Source organism: Capra hircus, chromosome 13 (genome assembly GCF_001704415.2).
Source record: "Capra hircus breed San Clemente chromosome 13, ASM170441v1, whole genome shotgun sequence".
NCBI lineage: Eukaryota > Metazoa > Chordata > Mammalia > Artiodactyla > Bovidae > Capra > Capra hircus.
Genome location: NC_030820.1, coordinates 69,533,129 through 69,559,579, shown reverse-complemented (window position 1 = coordinate 69,559,579; position 26,451 = coordinate 69,533,129). Strand labels below are relative to the sequence as shown.

Below are 26,451 nucleotides of genomic sequence, written 5' to 3'. Positions count from 1 at the left end.
CGCACAGAGCCCGCCTCCCGCCTCCCCTCGGCGGCCCCAGGCGCGAGCAGCGCCGGCCACTCGGCGGGACGCAGCCGCCTCGAAGCGCCAGGCGCCCGGGCCAGCGAGCTCCGGGGGCCGCGACCAGCGGCGAGACCCGGACGGGCGAGCGGCTGGGCGGCGGGCGGACACCCGGCGGGGGCCCCGCGCGGGGCCAGGTGGAGACCCCGGGGGCCGCGATGGGCCGCCGCCGCCTGCCGGTCTGGCTGTGCGCAGTGGCGGCGCTGCTCTCAGGGGCGCAGGCCAAGGGCACCCCGCTCCTCACGCGGCCCGCGCCGCCCGGTGCTTCCCGTTACAGCCTCTACACGACGGGATGGCGCCCGCGGCTGCGCCCGGGGCCGCACAAGTAAGCGCGGGCCGCGCCGCGGGCGGGAAGCGGGAGGGCTGGGCCCCGGGAGGCGCTCCCACCTGCCCCGGGCCGCGCGCGCGGGGGCGCCGGGCACCCCAGGGCGAGCCCCCGCCCGGCCGGGCGCCCCACGCTCCGGGGGGCTGCGGGGCTGGTGAAGGAAAGTAAGCCGAGGGGGCCTGGCGCGGCGGCTGGGGTCCTGGCAGTGCCCGCGGAAACCTTTCCAGCGAAGTAACATTTTCCAGCTGCGCTGTGTGCAGACTCCGGGAGCAGCGGACCAGGTGGAGGGAGCGGAGGGAGGGCGGACGGTCCGAGCGCGCGGAGCACGCGGGGCCACCCCCATCCCGCGCCGGGGCATCTTCTCTCTCCCGCTGCCCGGCCAGGTAGGAGATGGAGCTGTGCGCCCTGCGGCTCGCCCCCTCCCGCGGTCAGCCTGGACCCGCGCAGCCCTTGAGGAGCCCCCATGTGGCTGGGCCGCAGAGCTGGTCAGGGGGCCTCTGGGTCCTGGGGCTGCGCTGTGGCTCCAGAGCTCTATGGGGTCCAGTCCGCAGGTAGTTGGCGTCTGCCAGGCAGCGGCCTCCCCTGCCACAGCGTCTGGTCTTGAGTAGTTTCAGGTGAGTTAGGGGCTAGCTGAATGTGAGCTCCCGCTGAGTCTGAGCGATATTATAGGAGGAGCAGAGCCAGCCAGCCCATGGCTGACACTCGGTAGGCCTGGACGCATCAGTGCCGGCTTCCTGGAGGAGGTGGTACGAAAAGTGATCTGAGAGCAGGGAACCAGGAGCTAAGGTAGGGGCGGGAAAACTCCAAGGTGGGATGTATTTCCCCAGGAGTCAGTCAGGGGAGGAAAGGTGCGAAGTGCGGTCTCAAAGGCACCAAATTGGGACCTCAGAAGCTTCAGTGCCATGATAAGGAGCAAAGAGCCAGTGAAGGAATTGGAGTGGGGTGGGGAGGGTGGCATGGGAAACCCAGGGTGGGCCTCTTCCCCGGGCCAGGAGGGTGGCTGCACCGGGCGCCTGGTTCAATATTGTACTTACATAGCCCAGTGACCAATCCCATGGGGAGGCTGGGATCGGAGAAACCAGCAGTGGGGCTGGACCCAAGACCAGGGCCCTGGATCCCAGGAACAAGGAGGGGCACAGAAGGGAATTCCCTGGTGGTCCAGTGGTTAGGACTCGGTGCTCTCACTGCCCTGGCCCAGGTTTGATCCCTGGTCGGGGAACTACGATCCTCCAAGGTGCTCGGTGGGACAGGAAAAAAAAGAGGCAGAGAGATGAGAGTCTGGTCTCTTGCTAAGGCCCGCAGTGAGGGAGGGGAGGAGGAGCAGCCTCAGGGGGCCTGGCACAGGCCAGGTATTCCAAGGATGCCCTTTTCCCCTGCAGGGCCCTCTGTGCCTACATCGTGCACAGGAATGTGACCTGCGTCCTACAGGAGGGAGCAGAGAGCTACCTAAAGGCTGAATACCGGCAGTGTGGCTGGGGGCCCAAGTGCCCTGGGACAGTCACGTGAGTGCACCCCCATCCCACCCACTCAGGATCCCAGGGCACAAGCTCCAGGCCTGCCTTCAGCGGAGGGTAGCAGCCAGCTCCACCAGGGCTTCTACTCCTGGGACTCCAAAGGGCCTTCCCCTGAGCTCACATGGGCGGAGAACAGGGCAGGCTCAGGCTGGAGCTCACAGAGGGTCCCAGCAGAGCAGCAGCACAAGGCAGAGGGGGGTGGGGACAGAGGAGAGCAGAGAGTCACACTGGCAATGGCCGATTCCAGAGGGGGCCCCTGGGCAGACCCAGGGAAGGTGGTGCTGACCATGGAGAAGGCAGGCCAAGGGTAAGAGGCTGGGAGCCCAAGATCTGGGGCTTCAGCCAGATGGGTGGGCCGAGGACGTGCTGCACACAGGTGTGACACACAGGTCTGTACTTGGAGATATTCAAACGTGTGTCTGAAAACAGACCTGTTTGCTCCCGTGTATCAGTGGGTAAACAGGAGAGAGTCCCCATGGGGAGCACTCCCCTGCATCCCTGGGCCTCTCTGCTTTGCTCAGCATCAGAGGTGCCCTTCCGCCAGCCTCCGGGGCCAGAGCCTAATTCTCTGAGCAGGCCAGGGGGGAGAGGAAGGAAGTAAGAGGCCCCCCAGGTAGGGAGTGGCCCCCAGGCAGTGTGAGGCTGTCTGCCTCAGCTTCTCTGCCCTGCCTCTCACCTACCCAGAGGGGAGAGGCTGGGTTTTGTCAGAAGTTTTCATGGTGCTGCCAAAGCTAGAGTTGGAATTTCCGATGGCAGGGTGAGCCAGAGGGGTTCCAAGTGGTCTGGGGAGTCTGGGGGCTAAATTCCCACTAGTCTTTGGCCCCAGCAAAACAGCGTGGGGTGGGGCTTTGACCTGCCCCTTCCCTAAGGCATCTCGGAGCCTCTGGAAGGCCTGCTGCCACCCCTTTGCCTTGTTAGCACAGACAAGGGGGAGATCCTGGCAGGGGAGTGAAGCTGGGAGACGTCCAGCCCTTCTGCCAGTGTCTTGAGAGCAGCCCTGGGTCCTAGCAGGGGGCAGGATCCCCTGCCCACAGACACAGTGCTCTGCCCTCTCCCGCCCCTGGCCCAGGTACCGCTCGGTGCTCAGACCCAGATACAAGGTGGGCTACAAGACGGTGACGGACCTCGCCTGGCGTTGTTGCCCTGGCCTCGCTGGAGAAGGCTGTCCCGAGCACCTCACAGACCACGGGGCCACACCACCTCAGCCGGAGCCTGAGACCCAGAGTCCCTCGGGGCAGGTGGGCTTGGGCCCCAGGCCCCTTCCTTCCAGCAGAGTGGCCCCAAGCCCCCATGGTGAGTCTGCCCACGGAGACCCCCACCAAGGTGATCAGGCTTCTGGGGACTGACCCAGGCCAGTGGAGCCTGAGCCGGGCTGGGGAGGGTGCATCTCACTCTGGGCGTGAGGGCGAGCCCCCCAGAGCTGCCACAGCTGGGGAGGGGGCCATGCCCAGCAAGGTCAGCTTAGAACAGAAAATCTCTCGGCGTCTGGGCCATAGGACAAGCTGAGTGAGCCAGGCCAGTGATACTCCTGGGGTTCTCGCCTCCTCTTTCCCAGGAAGGAAAGGCCCAGGGCTGTTTGGTGAACGGCTGGAACGCCTGGAGGGTGACGTCCAGCGCCTGGCACAAGCATATGGTACCCTCAGCGGCCTCGTGGCCAGGCATGACGACCCCAGTAGGATGACTGGTGGACCCAGGGCTCCTGCCACCCCTGTGGGCTTTGGGGTCATCCCTGAGGGCTTTGTGAGCCCCCAAGACAGAGCTGGAAAACCGCTCAGCCCGCCCCTGGATGAGATCCTAAGCAAAGTGACTGAAGTGAGCAACACACTCCGGACCAAGGTGCAGCTGCTGGACAAGGTGCATGGGCTGGCCCTCGGCCACGAGGCTCACCTGCAGCAGCTGCGGGAGGCACCCCCGTCCCCCCTCACCTCCCTGGCGCTGCTGGATGAGTATGTGGACCGACGGCTGCACCGGCTCTGGGGCAGCCTGCTGGACGGCTTCGAGCAGAAGCTGCAGGGCGTCCAGAGCACGTGTGACCTGCACGTGCAGGAGGTGCGTCAGCAGTGTGAGGAGGGCCAGGCGGCCAACCAGAGGCTGCACCAGAGCCTTGATGGCCGAGAGCTGGCCCTGCGCCGGGAACTCTCACAGCTGGGTACCCGGCTGCAGGGCCTGAGTGTGGCTGGCGGGGGCAGCTGCTGCGGGCAGCTGGCCTTCATCAGGGCCCGCGTGGACAGCCTCGAGAGGAACCTGCAGGCCGTGATCGAGGCCCACCGGGGCCGCGGCGCCCCCGATGGGGATGACCTCACGCGGCTGTCTGCCGCCATGCTCGAGGAGGGCATGGATGGGCTGTTGGAGGGCGTGGAGACCGCCAACGGGACAGGGGGTGGAGCCCAGGGCTGCTGTCTGGGGACGGAGGAAGGGGGCTGGGGCGCACGCGGCTTCCACACCACGCTGGAAGAGCGTGTGCAGAGGCTGGAGGAACGCCTGGTGACGCTGGCTGGGGAGCCGAGCCACGACCGCGCCCCTCCAGGCAGGCCAGCTCGGCCCCTCGTGCAGACGGAGCTGGCCGTGCTGGAGCAGAGGCTGGTTTCGCTGGAGACCTCGTGTACCCCCGGCACCACCTCTGCCGTCCTGGACAAGCTCGGGGCCGAGGTGAAGGCCTGGCAGAGCCGGAGCGAGGCCCTCCTGCGCCAGGTGGCCAGCCACGCAGTCCTGCTCCAGCAGCTCAATGGCACCGTGGCCGAGGTCCAGGGGCAGCTGGCGGAAGCGACGGGCAGCTCTCTCCAAGGCGAGATCACCCTGCTCAAGGTCAACCTGAACTCTGTGAGCAAGTCGCTCACGGGCCTCAGCGACTCCGTCAGCCAGTATTCCGATGCCTTCTTGGCCGCCAACACGTCCCTGGACGAGCGGGAACGCAAGGTGGAGGCCGAGGTCCATGCCATCCAGGAGCAGGTCAGCAGCCAAGGCTCGCGGCTTCGGGCCGATCACAGGCAGGTCCTGAGCCTGCGGGGGGAGCTGGAGCAGCTCAGGGCCAGCATGGCCGAGGTGGCTGGCGGGCTGAGCCGCTGCCAGGACACAGCCCAGGAGCTCCGGCACGCGGTGGGACACTTCGATCAGAGGGTGGCCCAAGTGGAAGGTGCCTGCAGGAGGCTGGGCCTACTGGCTGCGGGCCTGGACAGCTTGCCAGCCGAGTCGTCGGGGCCCAGGGAGGGCCTGTGGGACCATGTGGACCAGCTGAATCGCACGCTGGCCCAGCACGCCAAGGACATCGCCCGCCTCCGGGATGACCTGCTGGCCTGCCGTGCCCAGCTGGCTGAGCGGGTGCGGCCAGGGCAGGCCAATTAGGTGGGCTGGTCGGGACCCAAACCCCCTCAGATCCCACCAACCCTGGGAGCAGACCCTCCCTGCCACTTCCCCCCCCACACCAGAGCCCAGCCTTGCCCAGCAGTGTCTCCCAGCCTCCCCTGGCCAGCGTGGATGCCGTTTCGGAAGGGTTTGAAGGAACAGTCTTGGTCCAGCTTCACCTGACTGTCCTGATACCAAAACCCACCCTAGGTGTTATACCAGCTGGACGATTTGGGATCACGGTCAAGTCTGGTACTTCATGTCTTGAGGCCGGGGTGGCTCTAAGAGACCTCAGCATCTAGTCTGCAAAGTGTTCTGCAGACGCCCCGGCCGACAGCTGCGCACAGACCTCCAGGTCCCTACTCAGACCACAGTCTCTGCGGCTCCCTTGGCTCAGAGACGACAGCTCCAGGCTTGCGGAGGCTTCTGGCCACCCTGTCCCTTTGGCTTCTCTTCTCGGCCATCTGGGCTCAGTTTCTTCAGGAAGGCGGTGCCCGTTGGCATGGTCCTCCTACCTGGCAGCTTCATGGATACTGTTTCTGAACCGAGGGCTAGAGGTTTCCACCGCCCGCCCCCTGGCTCCTTCAGGACAGAATGGAAACACAAGGACTCGGCGAGAGCACTCTTTATTCCTTCTGATCCTCCCCCAAGGTGAGGGCTTAGGCAGCTGTGTTTTCCTGGCGGAAAGGATGTTTGGAGGCCCCTCCCACTGTAATTTATCCTTTTTTGCCTTCCCTTCCCCAAAGATGTTTCCAGGGTACTCTGGTCCCCGCTTGGTCCCCTGCTTTCCATTTGGGGGAAAATCCACCCCCCGCCCCAGGTTAGAGCCTCCCACCAGAGGGCAGCCCTCATGGACGTCATGGCCCGAATGAGGCCAGACCCTGGGCAGGAGGCCACGGCTGGAGAGCAAGGGCTCCAGGCCTAGTTTCCGACATCCTTGGAAAACCCCAGCCCTGTGCGGATGTTCACAACGGGGTGAGAAATTCAGGTATGACAACATGAGAACACAAGCGTTTGTCTGGCTCACACACCCCGCGGAGACCCATCCCTGCTGAGGCTTCTGGCCTTGGTCCCCCGCAGGGGCCTGGGTGCCCCCGTGTTAGCTCGCAGCCCCACCTTCTGCCTTCCTGACATTTGGTGTTCTGCCCTCCACTTTGGTGCTGGTCGGGGGGTGGGTAGGGCAAGCCTGGATTAAAGCTTTTAGCCCATCTAAAGGTCCTTTCTTCCCCAAAGGCGGTGGGAGGGATGGCGGCAGTGGGGTGTCAGCCCTGCTTCCCACAGCCCCTCGGACAAACTCATACTGCAGCTGTGTGGATGGTGAAATGACCAGCAAGGGCTGTGGGGGGAGCGGGCCAGGCAGGTCATCCTCTGCCTGCCCCGGCAGAATCTAGGGCTGTGTCCTCTGGAGGTGCGGGGAGGGGCCGGGTGTGGGGCATCTGGGGGCGGTCCTAGCGCCTCTGGGGTCAGGATGGGCTGAGACACCAGGGCACCAGCAAGGGACCGCAGTGATGTCTGGCTGGCTCCAGAGCTGTGGGAAGGGGCCGGGGCTACAGAGGATCTGGCTTCAGAGGGCACAGTGCAGGCTCCCCAGAGAGGGCTGGAAGACAATTTCTTCCCTGGATGGTTGGCTCCTCTCCTGGGCGTACAGGCCTCAAGCCTCAGAGGGGCCTCTCTCTCATCTCTGTCCTGTCAGGAGTTGAACCCGGGTCCCGGGTGAGAAGGAAAGAGACATCAAGGGTGTAGAGAATCCCCGCAAGGACCCAATCATTTCCTGGCTATAGGGCAGGGCCATGCAGAGGCCTGGAGCAGTGACCCCCTTGACCCCTGACCGTAGCTCAGCTGGCCAAGACCCAGGGACAGGAGAGGCCATGGCCAGCTCGCAGCCCCTCTCCTCCCCTTCAGCAGGTTGGCCAAGTGGGCACCCAGCTTTCCGAGCCCCACGCCCTGGGACACAGTCAGTTCTGGGCTTGGCCATGGTTGGTGGGCAGCCAGAGGCAGGCTCAGGCCAAGGCACTGAGGTCCACGGGGGCCAGCGGCTCCCGCCAGTAGCAGAAGTTGCTGTATTCAGGGTGGGCCAGGTCAGTGCTGGGGCCGCGGGCCACAGGCGGGAAGAGGAGCTCGACCACCTCGCTAAGCCGCTCATACCTGCGGGCAGAGATGTAGGTCTCCATCACAACAGGTGGAGACCCTGTGTTCTGCCTGGGATCCCTGGGCCTGAGGCTGGGGGGGGATGGGGGTGGTCCCCAGGGGCAGGTAGGTAGGTGGCACTGGGCCCTGGGGAGAGGGCTGGGGCATGGGGGCACGTGGCAGGGCCTCACGTGGACTTGTGGTTCTTTATCAGCTCTTGGCTGAGCTCTCCCTGGGGGTTGACCGTGAAGATACGGCAGGCAGGCAGGCCAACCTGCTGGTAGGCAGTGACATCCTACAAGGGACGAGGAGGGGTCAGGGGGTCAGGGGGCCGGGAGGGGTGGAGCCAGTAGCTCAGTGCCCCCTGCTCCCCAAGGAGGGGACACTCACATTGGGCCTGTTCCCAAAGGCAGCATAGAAGGGCTGTTCCTGGGGCAGAAAGAGCTGCTGGACATCACTCAGGCAGGCGATTTTGAACACCTCCGGCTTCCTCTCTATCACCTCCCTGTGGCAGCCGGGGCCGTGGGCAGGGAAGGGGTTAGCACGCGACCGGATGAGCAGGGTCAGGGGACGGCTGCAGGGTCTGACCCAGCGGACGCCGGAGCGAGGCCTGACGCTGGCCCAGCCGGGCCCGGGCTGGCGGTGGGCCTGCATACCTCCCCACCCCACCCCGCCCCGCCCCACCCCAGCGGTGGGCTTGCGTCCCGCAGGGCAGTTACCTGTGCAGGGCAGAGAAGAGGCTGCTGGGAGACAGCAAGATGGGGCCCTTAGGGAGGCCGCAGCCCCCCTCGCTCACCCACTGCAGGTACCCCTTGGTGAGGTTAGCCATGCCGATGGCCCGTGCTGAACAGTACAGGAACTTGTACCCATTTCTGGGGGTGAGACACGGAATCAAAAGACTGTCCCAACCCACCTCGTCTTTGTGGCTTCGATCAGCTTAAGAGCAACCCTGGCACCTCTGCCGGGAGGGGCTTAGGATGGCAGCTGAGCCAGGCCTGGGAGGGAGAAGGCACATGCACGGAGTCCCAAGGCCCAGGCGGACCCAGGCCTGAGGCGAGGACTTGGGCCAGTCTGTAGGCTTCATCTACAGACTGGCAGGAAGGCCAGCAGGTAGATTCAGGCCCCGACCCCGGCCCCACGAGATAAGCCTTTCACAGAGCTGAGGGCCAGCAGGTCTCCCCACTCCAGGGACCTGCCCCGGGCTCCTCCTTTGCCCTGGGTCCCCAAGCCTGGCTTCCTGGGCTGGAGGCCAGGATGGCCTCAGACATCTCATCACTCCCTTCCTGGGGCCCCGCCCAGCCCAGGCACTCACAGGTGGATTTTGTGGTAGAGACTGGTGATGCCCTGATGTGTCCAGTCTTTCCCCAGTTGGGGCAGAATGTGGCCCAGAGCGTCCGACCTAGACCCACAGAGTAAATACCTGGTTACTTGGAGACAGTCCCATGTGGCCCTCCAGCTCAGTGGGTGTGGCCCAGTGGGCCCCCACCTCCACCCCCCAATAGCCTGCTGGGAGGGCGGGCCCCTCTCTCTCTTGCCCCCTCCCCTAGCACAGAGGGAGGTGAGTCCCCAGGCCCTCCCAGCCCACGGCTGACCCCGCCTCACTTGGTGATGGTGCCGTCGATGTCAGAGATGACCACCTTGTCGTCCCACTTCCACAGGTAGATGGTGGCCCTGCAGCGGCAGGTGCCCTGGTACTGGGTGGTCACACTGAAGACCACGTCGTTGGCACCTTCTTGCAGGTTCAGGCGCCGCTGGGGTCGGACAGGGGGAGGGGGGCCGTGGCTCAGCCGGACACTGTCCTTCCACCACCACCCCCACACCGTGGTCTTGCCACTCCACAGGCCTCTTTCTCCTGTTCCTCCCAACTCAGGAACCTTCCTGAGTGCATCAGAGGCAGCCATGTGGGCAGAAGGTGGCCACAAGGAGGGCATGGGAGCTTTGAGATGAAGCTCATGGACCAAGCCTGGCCCGTGACCCCCGTCCAGGTTTCTCAGGGCAGCCTCGGGGCCGACACTGCTCTGGGCGGAGACACCCCAATCCGCGGAGCCGGCCCTGAGGGGATCTTCACCGGCCGCCCTCTGCCTGAGGCTAGGGTACCTGTGATATCTCCCCCCGAAGAGAGGCCTAGACCTGCCCTTGGTCCAAAGAGAAGAATCAGGGTCACAGCTTGTGACCTGGCTTATCCCCGAGCTGGGTGTGTGCCCCTGGGAACCACACAGATAGCAGCTACTCTGTACCAGGCTGGCCAGACCCTGCTGGGCACCTCCCTGGCCAGAGTCACACTTGGGGAAAAAAACATTCTTGTTACAGGAGCCACAGTGACTGGCGGGTGTGACGTGGGGGCCTAGGGTTGCCAGAGTCTTTGAGAGGCTGTCATCAGCGTCTGATTTCCTGTAGCTTCCAAAGGCAGACCCAGAGCCAGCCAACCCACTATAGGGACATGTTTTTTTTTAATTGCTTTTGGCCATGCTGCAGGGTGTGTGGGATGTTAGTTCCACTATCAGGGATCAAACCTGTGCCTCCTGCATTGGAAATGCAAAGCCTTAACCCCTGGACCACCACCAGGGAAGTCCCTGCAGGTAGATATTCTAAGATTCTATACATAAGAGGCGGCTTTTCTAGCCAGAGCGTCCACCAAAGAGTGGGCTTGTCTTCTCCCCGCCTTTGTCCAGGGGTGGGAAGCAGTCCTGGCTGAGATGCCCCTGCGAGGTGGCTGCCAGAGAATGGTGTTGCTAACCCACCAGTTTCTTGTCCTTTTGGGGGAAGTCCTTTTGGGCTTCCCTGGTAGCTCAGCGGGTAAAGCGTCTGCCGGGAATGCGGGAGACCTGGGTTCGATCCCTAGGTTGGGAAGATCCCCTGGAGAAGGAAATGGCAACCCACTCCAGTACTCTTGCCTGGAGAATCCCATGGAGGGAGAAGCCTGGTAGGCTACAGTCCATGGGGTCGCAAAGAGTCGGACACGACTGAGCGACTTCACTCACTTGGGGAGGTCAAGGCCAGACCCCCATTTGGCTTGAAAAGGGACATTTTCAGAGTTTTCTGTCACTTGGAGTGTCTTTACCTCTCATATTTCTCTAATAAACTCAACTAAAAAAAAGGGGGGCTGGCATGTAAAGAAGTGGCACAGACAGGTGTCCCCAGAGGAGGTATGCAGGGGCCAGCAGGTGGCAGACACTGGGGGATGGATTCTGGGCTTCGGTGAACACAAGATGTTTTGCAGTCGGGCCCTAAGGGCCCTGGGAACACAGTTCTCGCAGTCCCGCCTCCCCCACACCTGCACACACTTACGATCTGACTGGAGGAGAGGCGGAGGGACTTCTTGTAGGAACGGGCGTGGGCTGGGGGCGAGGGGGGCGGGGAGGGGGCCTCTAGGATGACGGGGCTGTCCAGGGTGTCGTCCTCGCTGCTGACGGCTTCTGTCTTCTCCCTGCGGGCGGACCAGCTCTCAAGCCACTTCCCCCAGGCAAGGCTTTCCCTCCTGTAAGCGCCCACCCCTCACCCAGGTCACAGGGAGCCTGCCGCATGTCCCTGCACGTCTAGGGACCCCTCCCTCTAGGGGCCGCCAATTTACGGGGTGGTGGCAGGCAGCAGGACGCAGGCCAGGGGGGTCTCAACGCAAAAGGGTGACTGCACAGAGCCAGAGCGGAGACGCACGGCGCCTAGCCCCCAGGGTGCTCTCCATGGTCAGGATGCTGGCACCTGCTTCAGAGACGGTGAACTGAGAACTCTGTCCCGGCCAATCCCACCTGCCGCGGGAGCAATCAGCCCATCCTCGATAACCGGCCCCCATGCCCCCACCCAGCCTTGGACTCTCTGGGCCACTTCAGACATGAGAAAAGGAAGCAAGGTCAGCCGGCCCCTGGGGGAGAGGGGATGCCCCACTCCTTCATAAGGTAGCCCCTTGTCCGGGCCAGTTTTCTGGGTACCCCTTCCAGCTCTGCCACTTCCTGGCTCTGAGACCTTTGGTGTATGTAGGTTTTCCCATCTGTGAAATGGGGACATGTCCCAGGAAAAAGAAGGGGTGTAGAAGTGATTGAGGAATGACAAAGACCCACGGCAGGGGAGGGGTGCTGGCTCCATCCGCCCCCCGCGGCCATCCTCCCCAGCTCCTGCTCCAGCTGCAGAGCCCCAGCCACGAGACCTGACTTACCCCCGCTGCTCCCGCACTGTGGTTTTCTCCCTCTGGGCGCTGCACTGTGGGGGGAATATCCATCTAGTGAACTCCTGCCTGCTGCCCATCCAGGGCCCGCCCTGGGACCATGATCACCCACCTCCTTGGCTGGGAAATCCCTGCGTCGCCAGGAAAACCACCAACGGCCTCCCTTCCGGGGCATCTTCTCCTTCTCCAGCTTGTCCACAGTGCTCTGCGGGCAGAGGAAGGCCACTGGCGTTTTCTCCTGCTCCACACAAACCCACCTTACCTTGCCCTGGGGACCCTCATGAACCCAGAGTCTAGGGCTGACCCTAAAGCAAGGTGCTATCTACATGTGGAGGCTAAAGAAGCCTACTCACCCCCATCTTGGGATTTTGAGCAATGACTCTAGGAGATAAGGGTGGGAGAACAAAGGCCACTTCTGCCTACCTCCACCCCACCCCAGCTAGAGCTGATCCCCCAGCTCTAGCCCAGCCTTGGCCTGGCCTCCAGATCTCATGAATCAAGATCTGCTACCATCAGCCCTACACTAGTGGCTGAAGGCAGTGCTTTGGGAGTTTCTCAAGATCTGGTTCTCCCTGTATAATGCCAAGTGGCGGCGGGGACAGTCTCTAGTCAATACCACCCTCAACCTCCAAGACCAACACGGGTAATTCCTAAGGTTAGTGATCTATCCCCTGAGCAGCCTCCTTCTCTGCACACGTGACCATCATTGTCTGGTGGGGACAGCACAACCCTGTGAAAAACTCTGATTATGTTTGTGCTAGGTAATCCCAGGGATAGCTCAGCCCAGGCCCACCTAGGAGACTTCTCAGCTTCCTGCAAATACAGAATGGAGGACCCAAGTCAGGAGGACAAGTGCCAGGGTGTCCACCTGGGCAGGGAAGAGGCTGGGGCTTCCCAGGTGCTGCTAGTGGTAAAGAACCAGCCTGCCAATACAGGAGACGTAAGAGAGGCAGGTTCGATCTCTCCCTGGGTCGGGGAGATCTCCTGGAGGAGGGCATGACAATCCACTCCACTATTCTTGCCTGGAGAATCCCATGACAGAGGAGCCTGGTGGGTTAATTGGGCACGACTTGAGGGACTTAGTGCCAACCACTTGGGCTGGTGGAGCTTCTCCTAAGTTGGTCCTTCTCCTAAGTTTGTCCAGGTTAAGGTGAGGAGTCACAAAGAGTCAGACACGACTGAGCGACTGAACTGAACTGAACTGAACTGAAGGTGAGGAGAGCCAAGCGGGGGGCTGGGGGAGACCCTCTCCCTTCCCACAGGCTCTGGGGTCCCAGCTTAGACCTACAGCCAACCAGAGGGCAGAGCTGAGCGGCACCAACGAGAGGCACCCGCTGTCAACATCCGGTCATTCGGGCAAGCCTAACCAAGCTAATAAGGATGGGCCAGATAGGGCGGGGCCCTGGATGGCTCCCAAGGGGCAGAAGGCTGGGTGCAGGTCAGCCCTGTGCGGGGTGGAGGTTCTGGGAGGGACTCTGAGGCTGGACCTTCCACCTCTGAGCATCCGCACAGGCTGCTCCCCACCCTCGTTTACTCACCCTTCAGACGTCAGCAAAATCCCTGCTGGAGGCTCTCAAAGTACCCCAGACAGCTCCTTCCCATTTCTCACAGTTGAGCTGTATACTCATTTGACTGAGTCTCTGGTTAAATATCTCCCTATGAGGGCGTGACTCTCCCTGGCCTAGGCCCGGCACATAGTAGGTACTCAACAACTGTGTGCTGATAAAGCAAGATCCCAAGCCCAGCCTGGAGAGGGTCTCCGGGGAAGGTGAGGGGTGGGACCTCCACCTCCCAAGACTGTCTCTCAGGTCCAAAAAGCTCCCGCTGAAGGCACGTCCCTGTTGCCTCTGGTTTGCCCTGAATTCCTCTGAAGTCCAAATCCATTCCAAATGGACTTATCCATGGCAGGAAGCCAGGGAAAGGGGGGGGGTGCTTCGCCCACACCGCCTGGGGCAAGGCTTCAGGGAGCCTGAGTCTCTCCTCCCCGAGTGGGTCCTGCAATCCATCAGCCCCAGGCCCATCTCTGCCCACCCTCCCTTTCCTTGCCAAGGGGCCCCCTTCCCCCAGGAGATCCGGGGGGAGCTCCAACCATTACCTTGGGCAAGTTTTTCTGAAAGGCTTGCAGGGACAGGATCATGGGGGCAGCTACAGCCCAGTTATAATGTCTGCAGAGACAGATGGGGTGTCAGGGCCGTGGAGTAAGGGGCAACCCAGCGGCCCAGTCCCAGTACCCACTGCTTGTTGATCTTCACCACCAGGCTTGGGTCGTCCAGGAGGCCAGGGTTTTGGGCGAGGTCCTCGTAGGAGACCAGGTGCTGGCTGAACTTCTCTGGGCGCAGAGGCAGAGAGCGAGAGGTGAGGCTAATGTCCCGTGTGACCCCCTGTCCCCACCCCTCCCAGCTGCCCCATCTCTGCCCCTGGGGCCTCTTGCAGCTCGAGCAGAGCAGGGCTCCTGACTCCCCAGGGCTCTGGCGTCTGCTGGTCCCACCCCAGGCTGTCCTGGAGTCATAGCTCGGTGTCACTTAACATCGGCTTCACGGGGTCTTGGGGACGCCCAGCAAGTGGGCTCCACAAAGCCTCATGCACACCTCCGCTGCCCACCCTCGAGGGTCTTCCCTCCCTTCTCTTGTCCCCTGGGCTCAGTGACAGTCCTAGGGAGGGCAGGGGCCACTGCCGAGCATACCCACGGAGACGTCCCTGCTGTCGGCCAGGCCCCCACAGAGGGACAGCGCCACTGTGTCTGCTGTGTCTGCAGTGGGCTCTGGCTCCTGCTCGGGGTTGCAGTCCCCCAAGGGCTTCAGGCTGTCCGGTGCACTCTGCTTCCTGGCCCCCAGCCCACTGTTGCTGGGGACGAAAGGACCAACAGGGACATGAATAGGAGGAGGCGGCTGGGAGGAGGGCCTGGCCCCTGCTACCCAACCCCTGGCCCCACGGGCCTCGATCCCAAGACACCCTGGAGCCCAGAACCCGGGCACCTCTGGGGGAAGTAAAGGGCTGCGTTCTCAGAGTCCAGGGAGGGCAGGTCATCCAGGTAGATGTCACTGGGGCCCAGGTGCTGGCTTCTTTTCAAGGAACCTGGTGGGAGAGGCGGGGGCATCTGTCCGCCTAACCCAGCAAGGTGGACTCTTGGGAGCACTCTGCGTCCCCTACCCCCAAGCACCACAAGGTGGCGCTGTCTGGTCCAGGGTTAACCGTCTGCAAGGCTGGGAAGGTCCCAGGTCTGGTAGTGCACTACGGTAGCTGCTGACCACACCAGGTCGTGGGGCAAACTTAAACGTGGCATGATGAGATCTTAGTTCCCCAAACAGGAACTGAGTCCTTGCCCTCTGCAGTAGAAGTGGGGAGTCTGTACCACTGGACCGCCAGGGAAGTCCTCCAAGTGTTACTTCATTTTAATTAATTTTAATTTGGGAATTCCCTGGTGGCTCAGGTGGTAAAGAATCTGCCTGCAGTGCAGGAGGCCACGGTTCAATTCCTGGGTCATGAAGATCCCCTGGAGAAGGAAATGGGTTTCCCACTCCAGTATTCTTGCCTGGAGAATCCCATGGACAGAGGAGCCTGGCAAGCTACAGTCCACGGGGTTGCAAAGAGTCGGACATGACTGAGCAACTAACACTTTTAATTTTAATTTTAAATAGGCAGATGTAGCCAGTGACTACCCATGTGGACAGCTCAGGAGCCAATTTCCTCTCTTAACACTCTCCCTGGCATCACTTAAGATACACCATCTGCCTCGGTTCCTAGACACGAAACCTCTCTCCCTCCTCATCACCATGCTGTTTCCTCTGCCTAGAATTCACTTCCCTTGGTCCTTACTTGGCTGGATCTTTATGGCTCACGTCTCAGCTCAGGCGTCACCCGCTCAGAGAGGCCTTCCCCAGGCCCATGATTTAAACAGCCCCCGTCCCAACCAATGATTCTGTCTGGTATGCACCACCTTACACTCTCCCCGCTTTACGCCCGTGTCATCTGTCTGCTCCACAGACTGTGAGTTCCACAAGGAGGGCTGGGCCAGACACAGTGCACACAGTAGGTGCTTAAATGTGCCTGAAGTCCCGGAGTCCACTCAGGGGATAACCTGAGGCCAGGGAAGCACTGGGAGGGGTCCGGCCATCACTCACCTTTCCTCTGGGAGACCCTCTCTGGCTTCCGGGTGTGAGCAGGGTCTTCCAAAGCAGCCCAGCTCCAGGATTTGGACGGAGGACGGGCCCCCGTGTCCCCCGAACTCTGAGTCTTGGTTTCCTCCCTCTCAGGGGCAGAGAGAGGGGGACCCGCCAGAGCGGGCGCCTCCGTGTCAGGCTGAAGAAGGTCAGTGCCAGCCCCTCTCTGCAGGGTTGGGGGTCCTGGAGGGTCCACGCCAATCACAGAGGCAGAAGGGGTGCTGGGCCCCCCCTGAGGTGGAGAGGCTGTCCTGGAGCTGGCATCAGTGACCACCGAGGACTCGGGCCACTCAGCTTTGCCGACCTTCAATCAAACAGATGGGGGATGATGGGGACGGGGCAGGGCCTACTTCCCACAGCCTGCAAGGCCTCAGGGAGGCGGGCCAAGTCTCAGTCATTCCAGTTCTGACCCGCAGGGGCCATGGAGCCTCTAAGAGGTAAGGCTGGGGGACTGACACAGAGGGGACTCACCTTCGGCAGCCTCCCCCAGGCCCACTGCACGTGGGACTCCACTCTCAGGGGACTGGGCTCGGGGGTCCGCAGTTCCAGCTCCGAGTCACTCTTGGGAGATGTTAGCTCACCTGGTGAGAGGCTGCAGGAAGCAAGAACTCAGGGGCCCCCAAGCCAGCTGGCCACCCCCTGCCGCCCTCTCCAGCCTGGGAACATTTTTTTTTTTTGGTAACATGTATTTATACCTGTATTGGATCTGGAATATATAAAGAATATATAAATATATAAAGAACTCCTGTAAATCAACAATAAGAAGGCAATCCAGTTTAAAAAGAGAAAAAACAACAATGAGCAAAGTTGTGGCTTCTTTTTCTTGGGCTGTGTGCCATGTGAGATCTCACTTCCCCAACCAGGGATTGAACCCACACTCCCTGCATTGCATGTATAGAGTCTTAACCACTGGGGCACCAGCAAGCCCCAGGCTGTGACTTCTTAATGGGTTTAGGGGTTCCATTAAGGGTGTGAAAAGGCTTTAGAACTCGAGGGGGTGATGGTTCTACAATATCGTGAGTATACGAAATGCCACTGAATTGTGTCCCTTAAAATGGCCGAAGATGAGTTAGTTGCTCAGTCGTGTCTGACCCCATGTACTTTAGTCTGCCAGGCTCTTCTGTCCATGGGATTTTCCAGGCAAGAATACTAGAGTGGGTAGCCAATCCCTTCTCCAGGGGATCTTCCTGACCCAGGGATTGAATTCGAGTCTCCTGCATTGCAGGCAGATTCTTTATCACTTGAGCCACCAGGAAATTATTTAAAATGGTTAAAATGATAAATGCTATGTTTTTTCTTTTCAACTTTTTGGCTGTACCGTGCAGCATGTGGGATCCTAGTTCCCCAATCAGGGATCAAACCCAGGCCCCCAGCCTTGGAAGTATGGAGTCTTAACTACTAGACCACCAGGGAAGTCCCATGTGTATTTTACTGCAATTAAAAAAAAATGGGCAAGACAGTTGAATATCAACACTTTACACAAAAGATATACAGGCTGGTAAATGCAATAAATATGTTTTGTATCATTACTCATCAGCAAAATGTACGAGGAGACCCCTCTGAGACCTTGGCTTTGAGCCTCTGCCTGTGGCCCACCTGGACGCTCACCTGGCCTGGGGGTGCCACTCGCCGTCAGAGTAGGGGTAGATGTCTTTGGGCTCCACTGAGGACACCCCTTCTGGCTGGATGCTGCTGAGGGGGCCACAGGGAAATAAACAGTCACTGACAGGACAGGTACCCTGAGCAGGGTCACACAGTGTCAGCAGAGGAAACTGAGCTTGAACCCCAGGTGGCGTGCCTGCACCCGCAGCCCCGTACATACCCTGGGGGCTCTGGCCTTGGCTTTTCCAGCAGGGATGGCTCACTCCCAGTGCCCGCCTCCAGCTCCTCTGAACTAGAATCGGCCGCCACAGCGCCCTCCTTCCGCTTGGTTTTCCTCCTGCGCCGTTTCTTCTTCCGCCCGCTGGAGGCCATGCCCACGGTGCTGGCGTCTGGCTCGCTGGTGGTGCCCAGCTGGGAGTCCGAAGGGAACCCCGCCAGGCCTCCCCAAGGGATGGGTGACGTGCACAGGCGGGGAGGCACGTCTTCCTGTGGAGCAAAGCAGGGGCAGGGCTGGGGGGGCGGGAAAACAGGCCTGGAGGCTGGATGGGGCAGCGGTCGCATGGCCTTGTGACTCGCTGGCCTCCGAGTTCCCCACGGAGGTAAAGCATCCCCAAACCCCAGGCCCTGCCCAGAGGGGTCACCAGTGAAGACGCGCTCACCTCATCGCTCTCCAGCTCCTGGACAAAGAAGGCCTCCCCGCTGTCCCCCAGCTTCATGTGCAGGTCCACCGGCTCCCCGTTGATCTCGATGTCCACCTGTAACGGGGCGTGGTGGGGCTGGGGTCCCCGCTGTCATCCTCCACTCCCACCTCTTGTCCACTGGCCTCCAGGCTGGTCCTGGGGACACAGGCTGCCTGCTGCCCCAGTGCACTGCACTTTCTGGATCTCTCTCTTCCCTCCTCACCTTGGGGCGCCCCTTGATCCCCACTCCGAGGGTCTCTGCTCACCATCTCAATATTCTTGTTTTTGCCTTGGTTTCTGTGTTCCTCTCTCTCCCACAGCAAATCAGCACAAGAAGATGATTTTTTTTTTTAACTTTTTGGCCACCCCATGTGGCATGTGGGATCTTAGTTCCCTGACCAGGGATTGAACCCATGTCCCTGTACTGGAAGGATGGAGTCTTAAACTGCTGGACCATCAGGGAAGTCCCAGAACATGATCCATCTTGTCACTGGTGGTCTCCAACACCCAGGAGCGCACCCGAACAGTTGTGAGTGACATGAACAGTGTTAATAATGACCCTTTCCTGGGCACTCTCTAGAGTGTGTTATATAGACCATCTCATTTAATCTTCACAACCACCCCTAGCCATGCTCCCATCATCATCCCCACTTTACAGATGAGGAAAATGAGGCTCAGAGGGGTTGAATAATTTTCTGGGAAGTAGCCAAGTGAGGCTATGAACTCAGAAAGTCCGAGGCCACAACCGAAGCCCTTAACCAGTCAGCTACACCATCTTCGGAAAGGTTACACTCTCCTATTAGGATTTGGGAAAGTTACCCCATTGTGAAGGGGGTCTGGGCTCACCAGACCAGAACTCGGAAGACAGAGCCGGTCTCCTAAGGGGAAGGAACTAACTTGTGAGTAACTCCCCCCACCTCTCCCCAGTGAGCTCCGAGTTCATCATCAGGGAGATGAGAATGTACCCATTCACACAAGTGAAGTGACTTACCAGGAACACACAGGTAAGGTCTTAGGAAGCTGAAGCCGGTCTGATGGCTCCAGTATGGAAGCCTGCCCTGATATGCTGCTTGCAGGGGAAAACAGGGACCCTCCTGGACCCAAAGCCCCGATCCAACCCCAAGAAAATACAAAAGAAGGGAAACCTGCCCGGAGGATGCATTGCCACCCCAGGGAGGTCTGGGTCCTGTTCTGGCTCCCAGAACCCACCCCCCACCCCCGGGGGGCCCCTCTCCTGCCGAACACTCACCACCTTCTCCCGCGAGCGCAGGACGCCCAGCTTGCCAAAGCGCACGTGGAAGGGCGAGCATCGGAAGGAGCCGTCCACCTGCCTCACCACCAGCACGTCGATGCCCCCACTCAGCGTGGCCGGGTTCAGGCCCCGGTACAGGCCCTTCACCGTGCCGAACACGGTCTCTGCCAGCTGCCCCATGTAGTTCATGGCTGTGCCGGTGAAAAAGTGGAGGTGCTGGGCCCACCCCACTTCTGGGGAAGGCCCCACAGCCTGACCCCCCGGGACCTACCTCAGCGTCCGGCGTGTGGTTCCTGGTGGTCCTCGGAGTGCCTCCGCAGATGGGCAGCCGTGATGGGCTGGGAGGGGCGCCTGAAGACGTGGCTTCTGATCCCAACCGGCCGTGGGGCTCCTTCCCTTCTCCAAGTGTGACGCTCACTCTGTCAAATTGGGGCACCGGGTAAGGCCATCCAGGGCGCTGCAAGCCCCTAAATGCCATGAGTAATCATGACCACAGTGCTCAGTGGCAGGGCTCCTCGTCTTTATGACAACCTGCCAGGCCGGCCGAGCAGGTCATTATCCCTGTTTACAGACAAGCCAGGCTGAGGCTCAGAGAGGTGGAGTGACTTGTCCACGATCTCACCACTCGTCAGGAGAGGAGCCAGGATTTGCTCCCAGGCCTGGGTGGCTGCAGAGCCCTTGCTGTGAACCCCTGGGATGGCTGGACTGTAGGGGCAGGGAGAGGGCAGGCACCCCACGTTAGGGTACAGTGAGGGGCCAGCCTCATGGTAGATCAGGCCCAGGGCCCCCATGGGTCACATGGGACAGTCCCAGGCAGAGGGGAGAAGGGGACCTCAGTTTTCCCATCTGAGAAATGGGTTGCTTGCTGCCTCCTGGTCCTAGGAGTTAAAAGGATTGTGGCTAATGTGTGGGGGACCAAGGGTGGAGGTAACCCTGGTACCCAAGGCTTTGCTCAGTTCTCAGATGCTTGCAGTAAGGCATCCCCCACAGCTGGGCCCAAACTACAAAATTTAAAGCCCAAACTCCCAAATTCTTCCCAGCTTCCCTGGGACATGTGGGAAGCCCATTCATAGCCATGACCTGATCTCAGCGTCTCTAAGTCATAGTTCTCAGCCTTAACCCCACTCCTCAGACCCGCATTCAGGCTTTAGGCTGGCCCCTGGCCCATTACAGCTGTTCCTTCTTCTCCCAGCTAAACTGGTCCCTCCGGCTCTCACACCAGGCAGAGCTGGGTCAGCCAGAGGCAGGGGCCGCAGCAGCTGCAGAGCAGAGCCAGGGCCGTAATGACAGCCACCTCCACGCTGGCCGGGTGCCCGCCCCGCCAGCTTCAGCTCATCACCCCTTCCCTGATGGCCAATGGTAGTGGGCTATACCCTTCTGACTGCCAGGACCCAAACCATCCCACCTTCACAGGGCACTTCCTTCTGATCCTGTATCCTCCAGGCAGACCTGCCATGCAAGATCACCTGTCAAACAAGTCAAGTGACTTATCTGAACCCTATGAAGCTAGCAGGCTGTAGATGGGGGGAGGGAGTGATGACTCATATCCTGGTTTCCTGATTCCATACCATGGTTCCTTCCCCTCCGTGGTCCCCAAACCACGCCACGGTCATCTACAAAGAGGGCCGCCCTCTCTGCACAGCCCTGTAATGCCTCACCAAAATCCCAAATGTGCTGTTCCAGGGCCCAGCATCACCTGGGAGCTAGTTAGAGAGCTTCACAAACATAAGGTCCCATGAGAATTGCTAAAGTGAAAAACTGGGATAAAATGAAACTCTTTGGACCCCTAAAATGTCACTCAAATTGAACACATCTTTTACCTGTAAGGCACACCTGCTGTGTGGTAGGTGAAAACTCCCACTTTGGTTTCTCCATCCTTAACACTACAGTACAAATATGGGAGACCCACTGACAAAGAGAGACATGTGGTGGGCAGGGCTTTAGATCACTGAGCTCAGGAAAAGCAGAGAAGACTCCAGAAGCTTCTAGGAATATAAAGCAGCAAGCATTGGCTTCCTCAGTGGCAAAGAGTCCAGCAGTTAAGAATCCTGCATTGTCACCTGGCAATGCAGGGGATACGGGTTCGATCCCTGGTCCAGGAAGATTTCACATGCTGGGGAGCAACTAAGCTCATGCATCACAATGACTGAGTCAGCGCTCTAGAGCCCGGGAGCTGCAACACTTGCACCCTAGAGCCCGGGCACTGCAACGAGAGAAGCCACCGCTACGAGAAGCCCACGTACCGCAATGAAGAGTAGAACCCACTCAAAAGCAGAGAAAGCCTTCGCGGCAAGGAAGACCCAGCACAGCCAAAAATAAATGAATAAGTATATTAAAAAATTGTTTTAAAGGAGCAAAAGCAGGAGAGGGGCACCCTGGGAGTGGGGGCAACGTTCTGCCCTGCACAGAGCAGAAGAGCCCGTGGTGGGTGGGCGGGGAGAGGGCGGAGGAGACAGGCTCAGCTCCACCTGCTCCTGGGTTTCTCAACTTTACCACCACTGCTGTTTGGGGATGGGATAATTCTTTGTTGTTGTGTTGGTGGGCGGCTTGTAAGACGTTTAGCAGCATTCCTGGTCTACCCACTAGATGCCAAGTGGCAGCCTCCCTCCTAGCAATCAAACTGTCTCCAAACTTTGCCAAATGTCCCCTGGGGGACAAACCTGCCCCCAGCTGAGAGCTACTGAGATAGGAGAAAGCTGAGTGGCAGAGGGGGCAGCCGGGTCCTCCTCTGATCCACTCGTGGGATGTGGTCCGGCAAGTAACTTGCTGGCCTCAGTTTCCCCTTCTATGAAACTCGGCCTGGATTTCTCAGACCTTCTCAGCTCTAATGTCATGGGGGCCTAGAATTCATTCCTCTCCTTGCTCCCCTGCTCACGAGTGGATGTCCCACCTCTGCCTGCTCAGTACTTTGGAGGGGCGGGGGAGAGTCTTGTGAACCAAGCCCCGGGCTCCCTCCCCTCTACCTGCACCCATTCCTGAAGACATCTCCTGTCTCCGGGACCAACTCTGCCTCCTTGGTCTGCTCTGGATGGAGGAGAGCTCTGCTCAGCTCCCCTATACTCTCCTTTACCTCCAAACTCACAGGTCTAAAACCAAATATGTCTCCTTCCCCTGGGAACTTGGTCAGCTGAATTCCTCTAAGGACTCATGCTATCCCTCCCTCCCAAGGCCTCTGAAGCCTATTCCCCAATTTCCTGCTCATCTGGCCCCCTCTCTCCTGCTGTCCTAGATCAGGCTTTATGACCAATGCCCAGATCCTGGGGGGCAGCAGGCAGTGTGGTTAAGACACCAGACTGTCTCTCTGACCCTTACTAGCTGTGACTCTGGGCAAGTCACTTCATCTCTCTGAGCCTCAGCTGCAGCCTCCTAAATGGCAATAACACAGGGATGCCTGAGTAACTCATGACATAACTGGTATAAAGCAGCGACAGGCACTGAACGCCCACCCACACCACCTATCAGTTGCAGCATTGTTTTTGGAATCGTGACAGTCCTCACTCACTCAGGCTGGTGCTGAGGGCAGGACAGGTCAGACTCCAATACACGGCCCCTGCCCTGAGTTGACAGTTCAGACTGAACTTGGCATTCAAGGCTCTGCACAATGGTGGCCTCTCTGTTTGCTCCGGGCAGGCCTCCCAGGGTGCCCAGGCCTCAGAGTCCACAAACATCTACACGCCACCCTACCCCACCAGGCCTGCACACATCCCCACCACAGGGAAGGCAGAACAAGCTGCCTGGGTGTCAGCCCTCAGCCTTTCTGGGATCCCAGATTCAGGGATGGTGGTGAGTAGCGCTTTGTCTAGGACCAGAGGGTGTCGGAGGGTCAGCCCTGCTCCAGCTGTGCAAGAGAGACAGTTCCACCCAGGATCCCTAGCTGCCTCCACAGCTGCTGCCTCTGACCTGCCCAGTCTCAGGGCCGGCGGGGCAAGGGTCAGACCTTGTCTTGCAACTGAGGACACTCAGTACCAGAAAGGGTGGGTGTTTTCCCTAGCGTCACACAGTCTGCCTGAGGGGTGAAGCTGGGGGTGGTGGTGAAACTTTTCCCCAGAGAGGTTTTTATATCTCCTTCTCTCCCGATGCCCCATTCTGGATGTCCCGGGACCCCGGAGAAGCTGAGTCGGGGAGAGGGAAGAAGTGAGGCCCGGCTTCACCACCCCGGAGTTCCCTTCGCATATCTGGAGAGGGACTCGGGCCCAGGATCGGGAAGGAATGAGGGTCAGATGGCAGGGCAGATGGGCGGGGCCGGGTGGGGCGGGGGACGGGGATCTCATCTCCGGCCCTGGTTGGGCCCTACCTGGGGAGCTGCCCACTGGACTCCGGGCTCCCAGAGCCGCCGCTTCTACCTGAGGGCACAGGGTCAGCAGGTAAAGTGTCTCCGGCCCCGCACTCCCTAGCCACTTCCGGCTCCTCTAGCACTGGGCGAGATCCCGGTTCCGCCCCTTCCACGAGCTACGGGCGGCCTCTGCAGGTCCCAATCCGTCTAGACTCCACCCACCAGGGAGGCCCGCCCCGCCCGGTCCCCACGCCCAAGGGCGCCCTTTCACCTACAGTGTCCGGGGCGGGGCCAAGCTTCAGGCCCCGCCCCCGAGCTCCAGCCCGCCCCACCCCCCGAGCTCCAGGCCCGGCTCCCGGGTCCCAGTCCACCCCGCCCCACGAGTTCCAGGCCCCGCCCCCGGGCTCCAGCCCGCCCCGCCCCGCCCGGCGCCCTAGCGCTCCCCGAGGGACCATACCCGTGGCCCGCCGGCACCCCAGTCCCGGGAACGGCGGAAAAGCCAGGATTTGGGAATCGAGCCGACCTAAGCCTGCCTGGCTTTGCTCCTAGCTCGCTGTGCGACTTTGGTAAATTCTTTCCCCGGTCTGACCCCGCTTTCTGCTTTATGGGGATAGCGCCCCCGCCCTTGCAGGATTTTCGAGATGACCTGAAATGACTTTGTGAAGCATCAGGCGCTCGAAAGTCCCCTCTTAGGGGCAGCTTGGACTTCCTAATCCCACCTCCAACATCCCCCCCGACCCTCCTCCAAGGCTGGATCGGACCCTCGTATTATTCACTCACATGGCTCACAGCTATAATTTCATATTCGCTTGAATTTGATGTTATGGTCTGTCTCTTGGAATTCCGTGAGAGCAGGTCGCGTTCACACTTACACCCCAGCGTCCAGTTCAGTCCTGAAATACAGCAGGAACTCAATAAATGCCCGCTCTTCATTCCATCCCGCCGATGCAACCCTGGTGGAGCGGAAGTGGGGTCAATACCTCCACCGGCCAGCAGAGGGCAGGCGATGACCAGCTTTCTCGCCGAGCTGGCGCCGCGAGAACAGGAAAGTCCAGGTGCGCGAAGATTTGAAGCATCCATGGACCCGCAAGCCGCGGGCCGGGGGCTTGGGCATCTGTGGTTCGTGACTTGTCCTGGACCAAAGACGTCTCCGACAACCTGTGAGGATGGACGGCCCCTGAAGATGCTCTGAGAAAGGTCAGCAGGTGAAGGAGTTTGCTGTAAAGGCAGAGAAAACCCAGGAAAAGCTGGGAGGAATGGGACTCAATGGCAGTCAGGCTTAGAAAGTACTAGCCAGTGGGGAGCGAGAGGTGGCTGCTGTTGTTCTGTGACTCGAGATGGCAGGACCTGGCTGGAAGGACCTCAGCTGTCCTAGATTTAGTCAAAGTCATTTGGTGTCAGTCTTGAAACCGGGCTGTGTCTGCTGGTGTCTCAGAAGAGCCGGGATGGGAGCAGAGCTATTTTGGGTGGCCAGAGGGCAGAGTCATGCCGCAAACATGTCTGTGGAAGCATCCTATATAAACACTATAATCAGCAGGGAAACCCTGGAAACTTCAGAAATCCTTCAAGGGAGTCTGGGAGGGAAGAGAGGAGAGAGAACAGGGGTTGTTGCTAGAGATAGCACAGTAATTCTACCTCTGGGAGCCTCAATTTCCTCATCTGCAAGATGGAGATAAAAATCTACCTTGTAGGATTGCATTGGATTAAACAGGATGAACTGAATCAGTGGTTCTCAACCTTGGGTGCACATTGAAATCACTGTGCCCTTGGCAAATACTGATGCCTGGGGTGCGAGAATTAAAAAAACAACTCTCCAGGTGATTGTAATGTGCTGCCAAGGCTGAGAACTACAGAGCTAAATAAAACACTGAACACAGAGCAGGGCACACACTAGGGGTTCAACAGTGTTTAGCACATTTTTTAAAAAATGGAGCACACATTGTTTTCATTGTTCTTTGTTAGAGAAATAAGTTGATACAAAGATTGTTGCAGAAATTGGATTTCTGACAGGCTTGTTTCCGGAACCATGAATCATCTGGGATTTGATGCTTCCGGAGGTGGGGGAAGACAGAGGCAGCCTTGGGTAGTATGACTTGTCCTAACACCCAACTGAGCTGAACAAGGCAGGGACCACCCTGTTCTAGCTTGTGGTTTGCATCACCGTCTCTGAGGCATCTTTGGAGCGTGCAAGCAGCGTGAATGCTTGTGTTTGCCCATTTCTGGGATTAAGGATAGAGGCAGTTTTCTCCTCTCCCTCAGTACCCTCGAGCGGTGGTGGTGGGTGGGGGTATGCCACTGTTTGTCTTTTGAGTAACCCGTCAGTGCAGGGGGGCACTTCCTTCTCTATGGATCTTGGTAGCCGTATGTGCTTTGTCACAGACCCAGTGATTATTCACTGCACCTCACTGCTTTCTTGCTGGGTGAACCCACCCTGAAGTGCCATGAGGACCCACTCACCCAGGCCTGCAGCTGTGACCCCTTGCCATGGGCAGCAAGACTGGCTGCAAGCAAGAGTGGGCTCCTCAACCACTCCTGGTGGTCTGGCCCTGCTGAAGGTGGAAAGGGAAGCAGAGAAACCCGCAGTGACTCCCTGCAGATGCAGGCTTGGGAGTTGGGTGGCAGACGGTGTCTGTCCAGAGTGATCAGGTTTAGCAAATAAAAATACAGGATGATCAATTAAATTTGAGGGGCTTCCCTGATGGCTCAGATGCAGGGTCTGCCTGCAATGTGGGAGAACTGGGTTCAATCCCTGGGTCGGGAAGATCCTCTGGAGAAGGGAATGGCTACCCACTCCAGTATTCTTGCCTGGAGAATTCCATGGACAGAGGAGTCTGGTGGGGTACAGTCGGGGTCCCAAAGAGTCGGACATGACTGAGCAACTAACACATTATACTCAACAGTTATTCATTGGCGTCTGAAATTCAAACTTAATGGTATCTTCTTGATTTTTACTTGCT

At 59.7% G+C, this 26,451-nt stretch overlaps 2 protein-coding genes and 1 non-coding gene across 8 annotated transcripts; 2 read left to right on the top strand and 1 right to left on the bottom strand.

Moving 5' to 3' along the window:
- EMILIN3 (elastin microfibril interfacer 3) lies at positions 219-6,230 on the top strand. The gene is made up of 4 exons (XM_018057881.1): positions 219-385; positions 1,765-1,887; positions 2,969-3,192; positions 3,455-6,230. The coding sequence occupies exons 1-4, from the start codon at positions 219-221 to the stop codon at positions 5,239-5,241; spliced, it is 2,301 nt and encodes a 766-aa protein (XP_017913370.1). The 3' UTR covers positions 5,242-6,230.
- Positions 1,533-1,604, top strand: TRNAE-CUC. Its single transcript has one exon. It is a non-coding gene; the product is annotated as a tRNA-Glu (tRNA).
- Positions 5,852-24,686, bottom strand: LPIN3 (lipin 3). 6 transcript variants are annotated; one of them, XM_018057876.1, is made up of 21 exons: positions 24,275-24,686; positions 19,493-19,640; positions 19,219-19,412; positions 17,949-18,044; positions 17,510-17,799; positions 17,296-17,379; positions 16,159-16,279; positions 15,649-15,991; positions 14,503-14,602; positions 14,211-14,371; positions 13,763-13,856; positions 13,623-13,692; positions 11,640-11,732; positions 11,519-11,562; positions 10,657-10,795; positions 8,971-9,119; positions 8,681-8,767; positions 8,088-8,240; positions 7,759-7,873; positions 7,560-7,663; positions 5,852-7,386 (listed from the first exon to the last, which is right to left on the bottom strand). In XM_018057876.1, the coding sequence occupies exons 3-21, from the start codon at positions 19,408-19,410 to the stop codon at positions 7,242-7,244; spliced, it is 2,580 nt and encodes an 859-aa protein (XP_017913365.1). In that variant the 5' UTR covers positions 19,411-19,412; positions 19,493-19,640; positions 24,275-24,686; the 3' UTR covers positions 5,852-7,241. The 6 variants fall into 6 exon arrangements, with proteins under 6 accessions (XP_017913365.1, XP_017913368.1, XP_017913369.1 ...); XM_018057879.1 differs by lacking the exon at positions 24,275-24,686 and adding an exon at positions 23,516-23,703 and having other exon boundaries at positions 17,510-17,775; XM_018057880.1 differs by lacking the exon at positions 24,275-24,686 and adding an exon at positions 23,516-23,703 and having other exon boundaries at positions 17,296-17,376; positions 17,510-17,775.

Bases quoted from the DNA above. Each gene is read 5' to 3' on its own strand.
- LPIN3 (XM_018057876.1), bottom strand. From the start codon at position 19,410: ATGAACTACATGGGGCAGCTGGCAGAGACCGTGTTCGGCACGGTGAAG. The intron at 14,603-15,648 runs GTGAGTGATGGC...CTCTCCCACCAG, and splicing joins GAGGGTCTCCCAGAGGAAAG to GTTCCTTGAAAAGAAGCCAG. The intron at 7,874-8,087 runs GTAACTGCCCTG...CGGCTGCCACAG, and splicing joins CTCTTCTCTGCCCTGCACAG to GGAGGTGATAGAGAGGAAGC.
- EMILIN3 (XM_018057881.1), top strand. From the start codon at position 219: ATGGGCCGCCGCCGCCTGCCGGTCTGGCTGTGCGCAGTGGCGGCGCTG. The intron at 386-1,764 runs GTAAGCGCGGGC...TTTCCCCTGCAG, and splicing joins CTGCGCCCGGGGCCGCACAA to GGCCCTCTGTGCCTACATCG. The intron at 3,193-3,454 runs GTGAGTCTGCCC...CCTCTTTCCCAG, and splicing joins AGTGGCCCCAAGCCCCCATG to GAAGGAAAGGCCCAGGGCTG.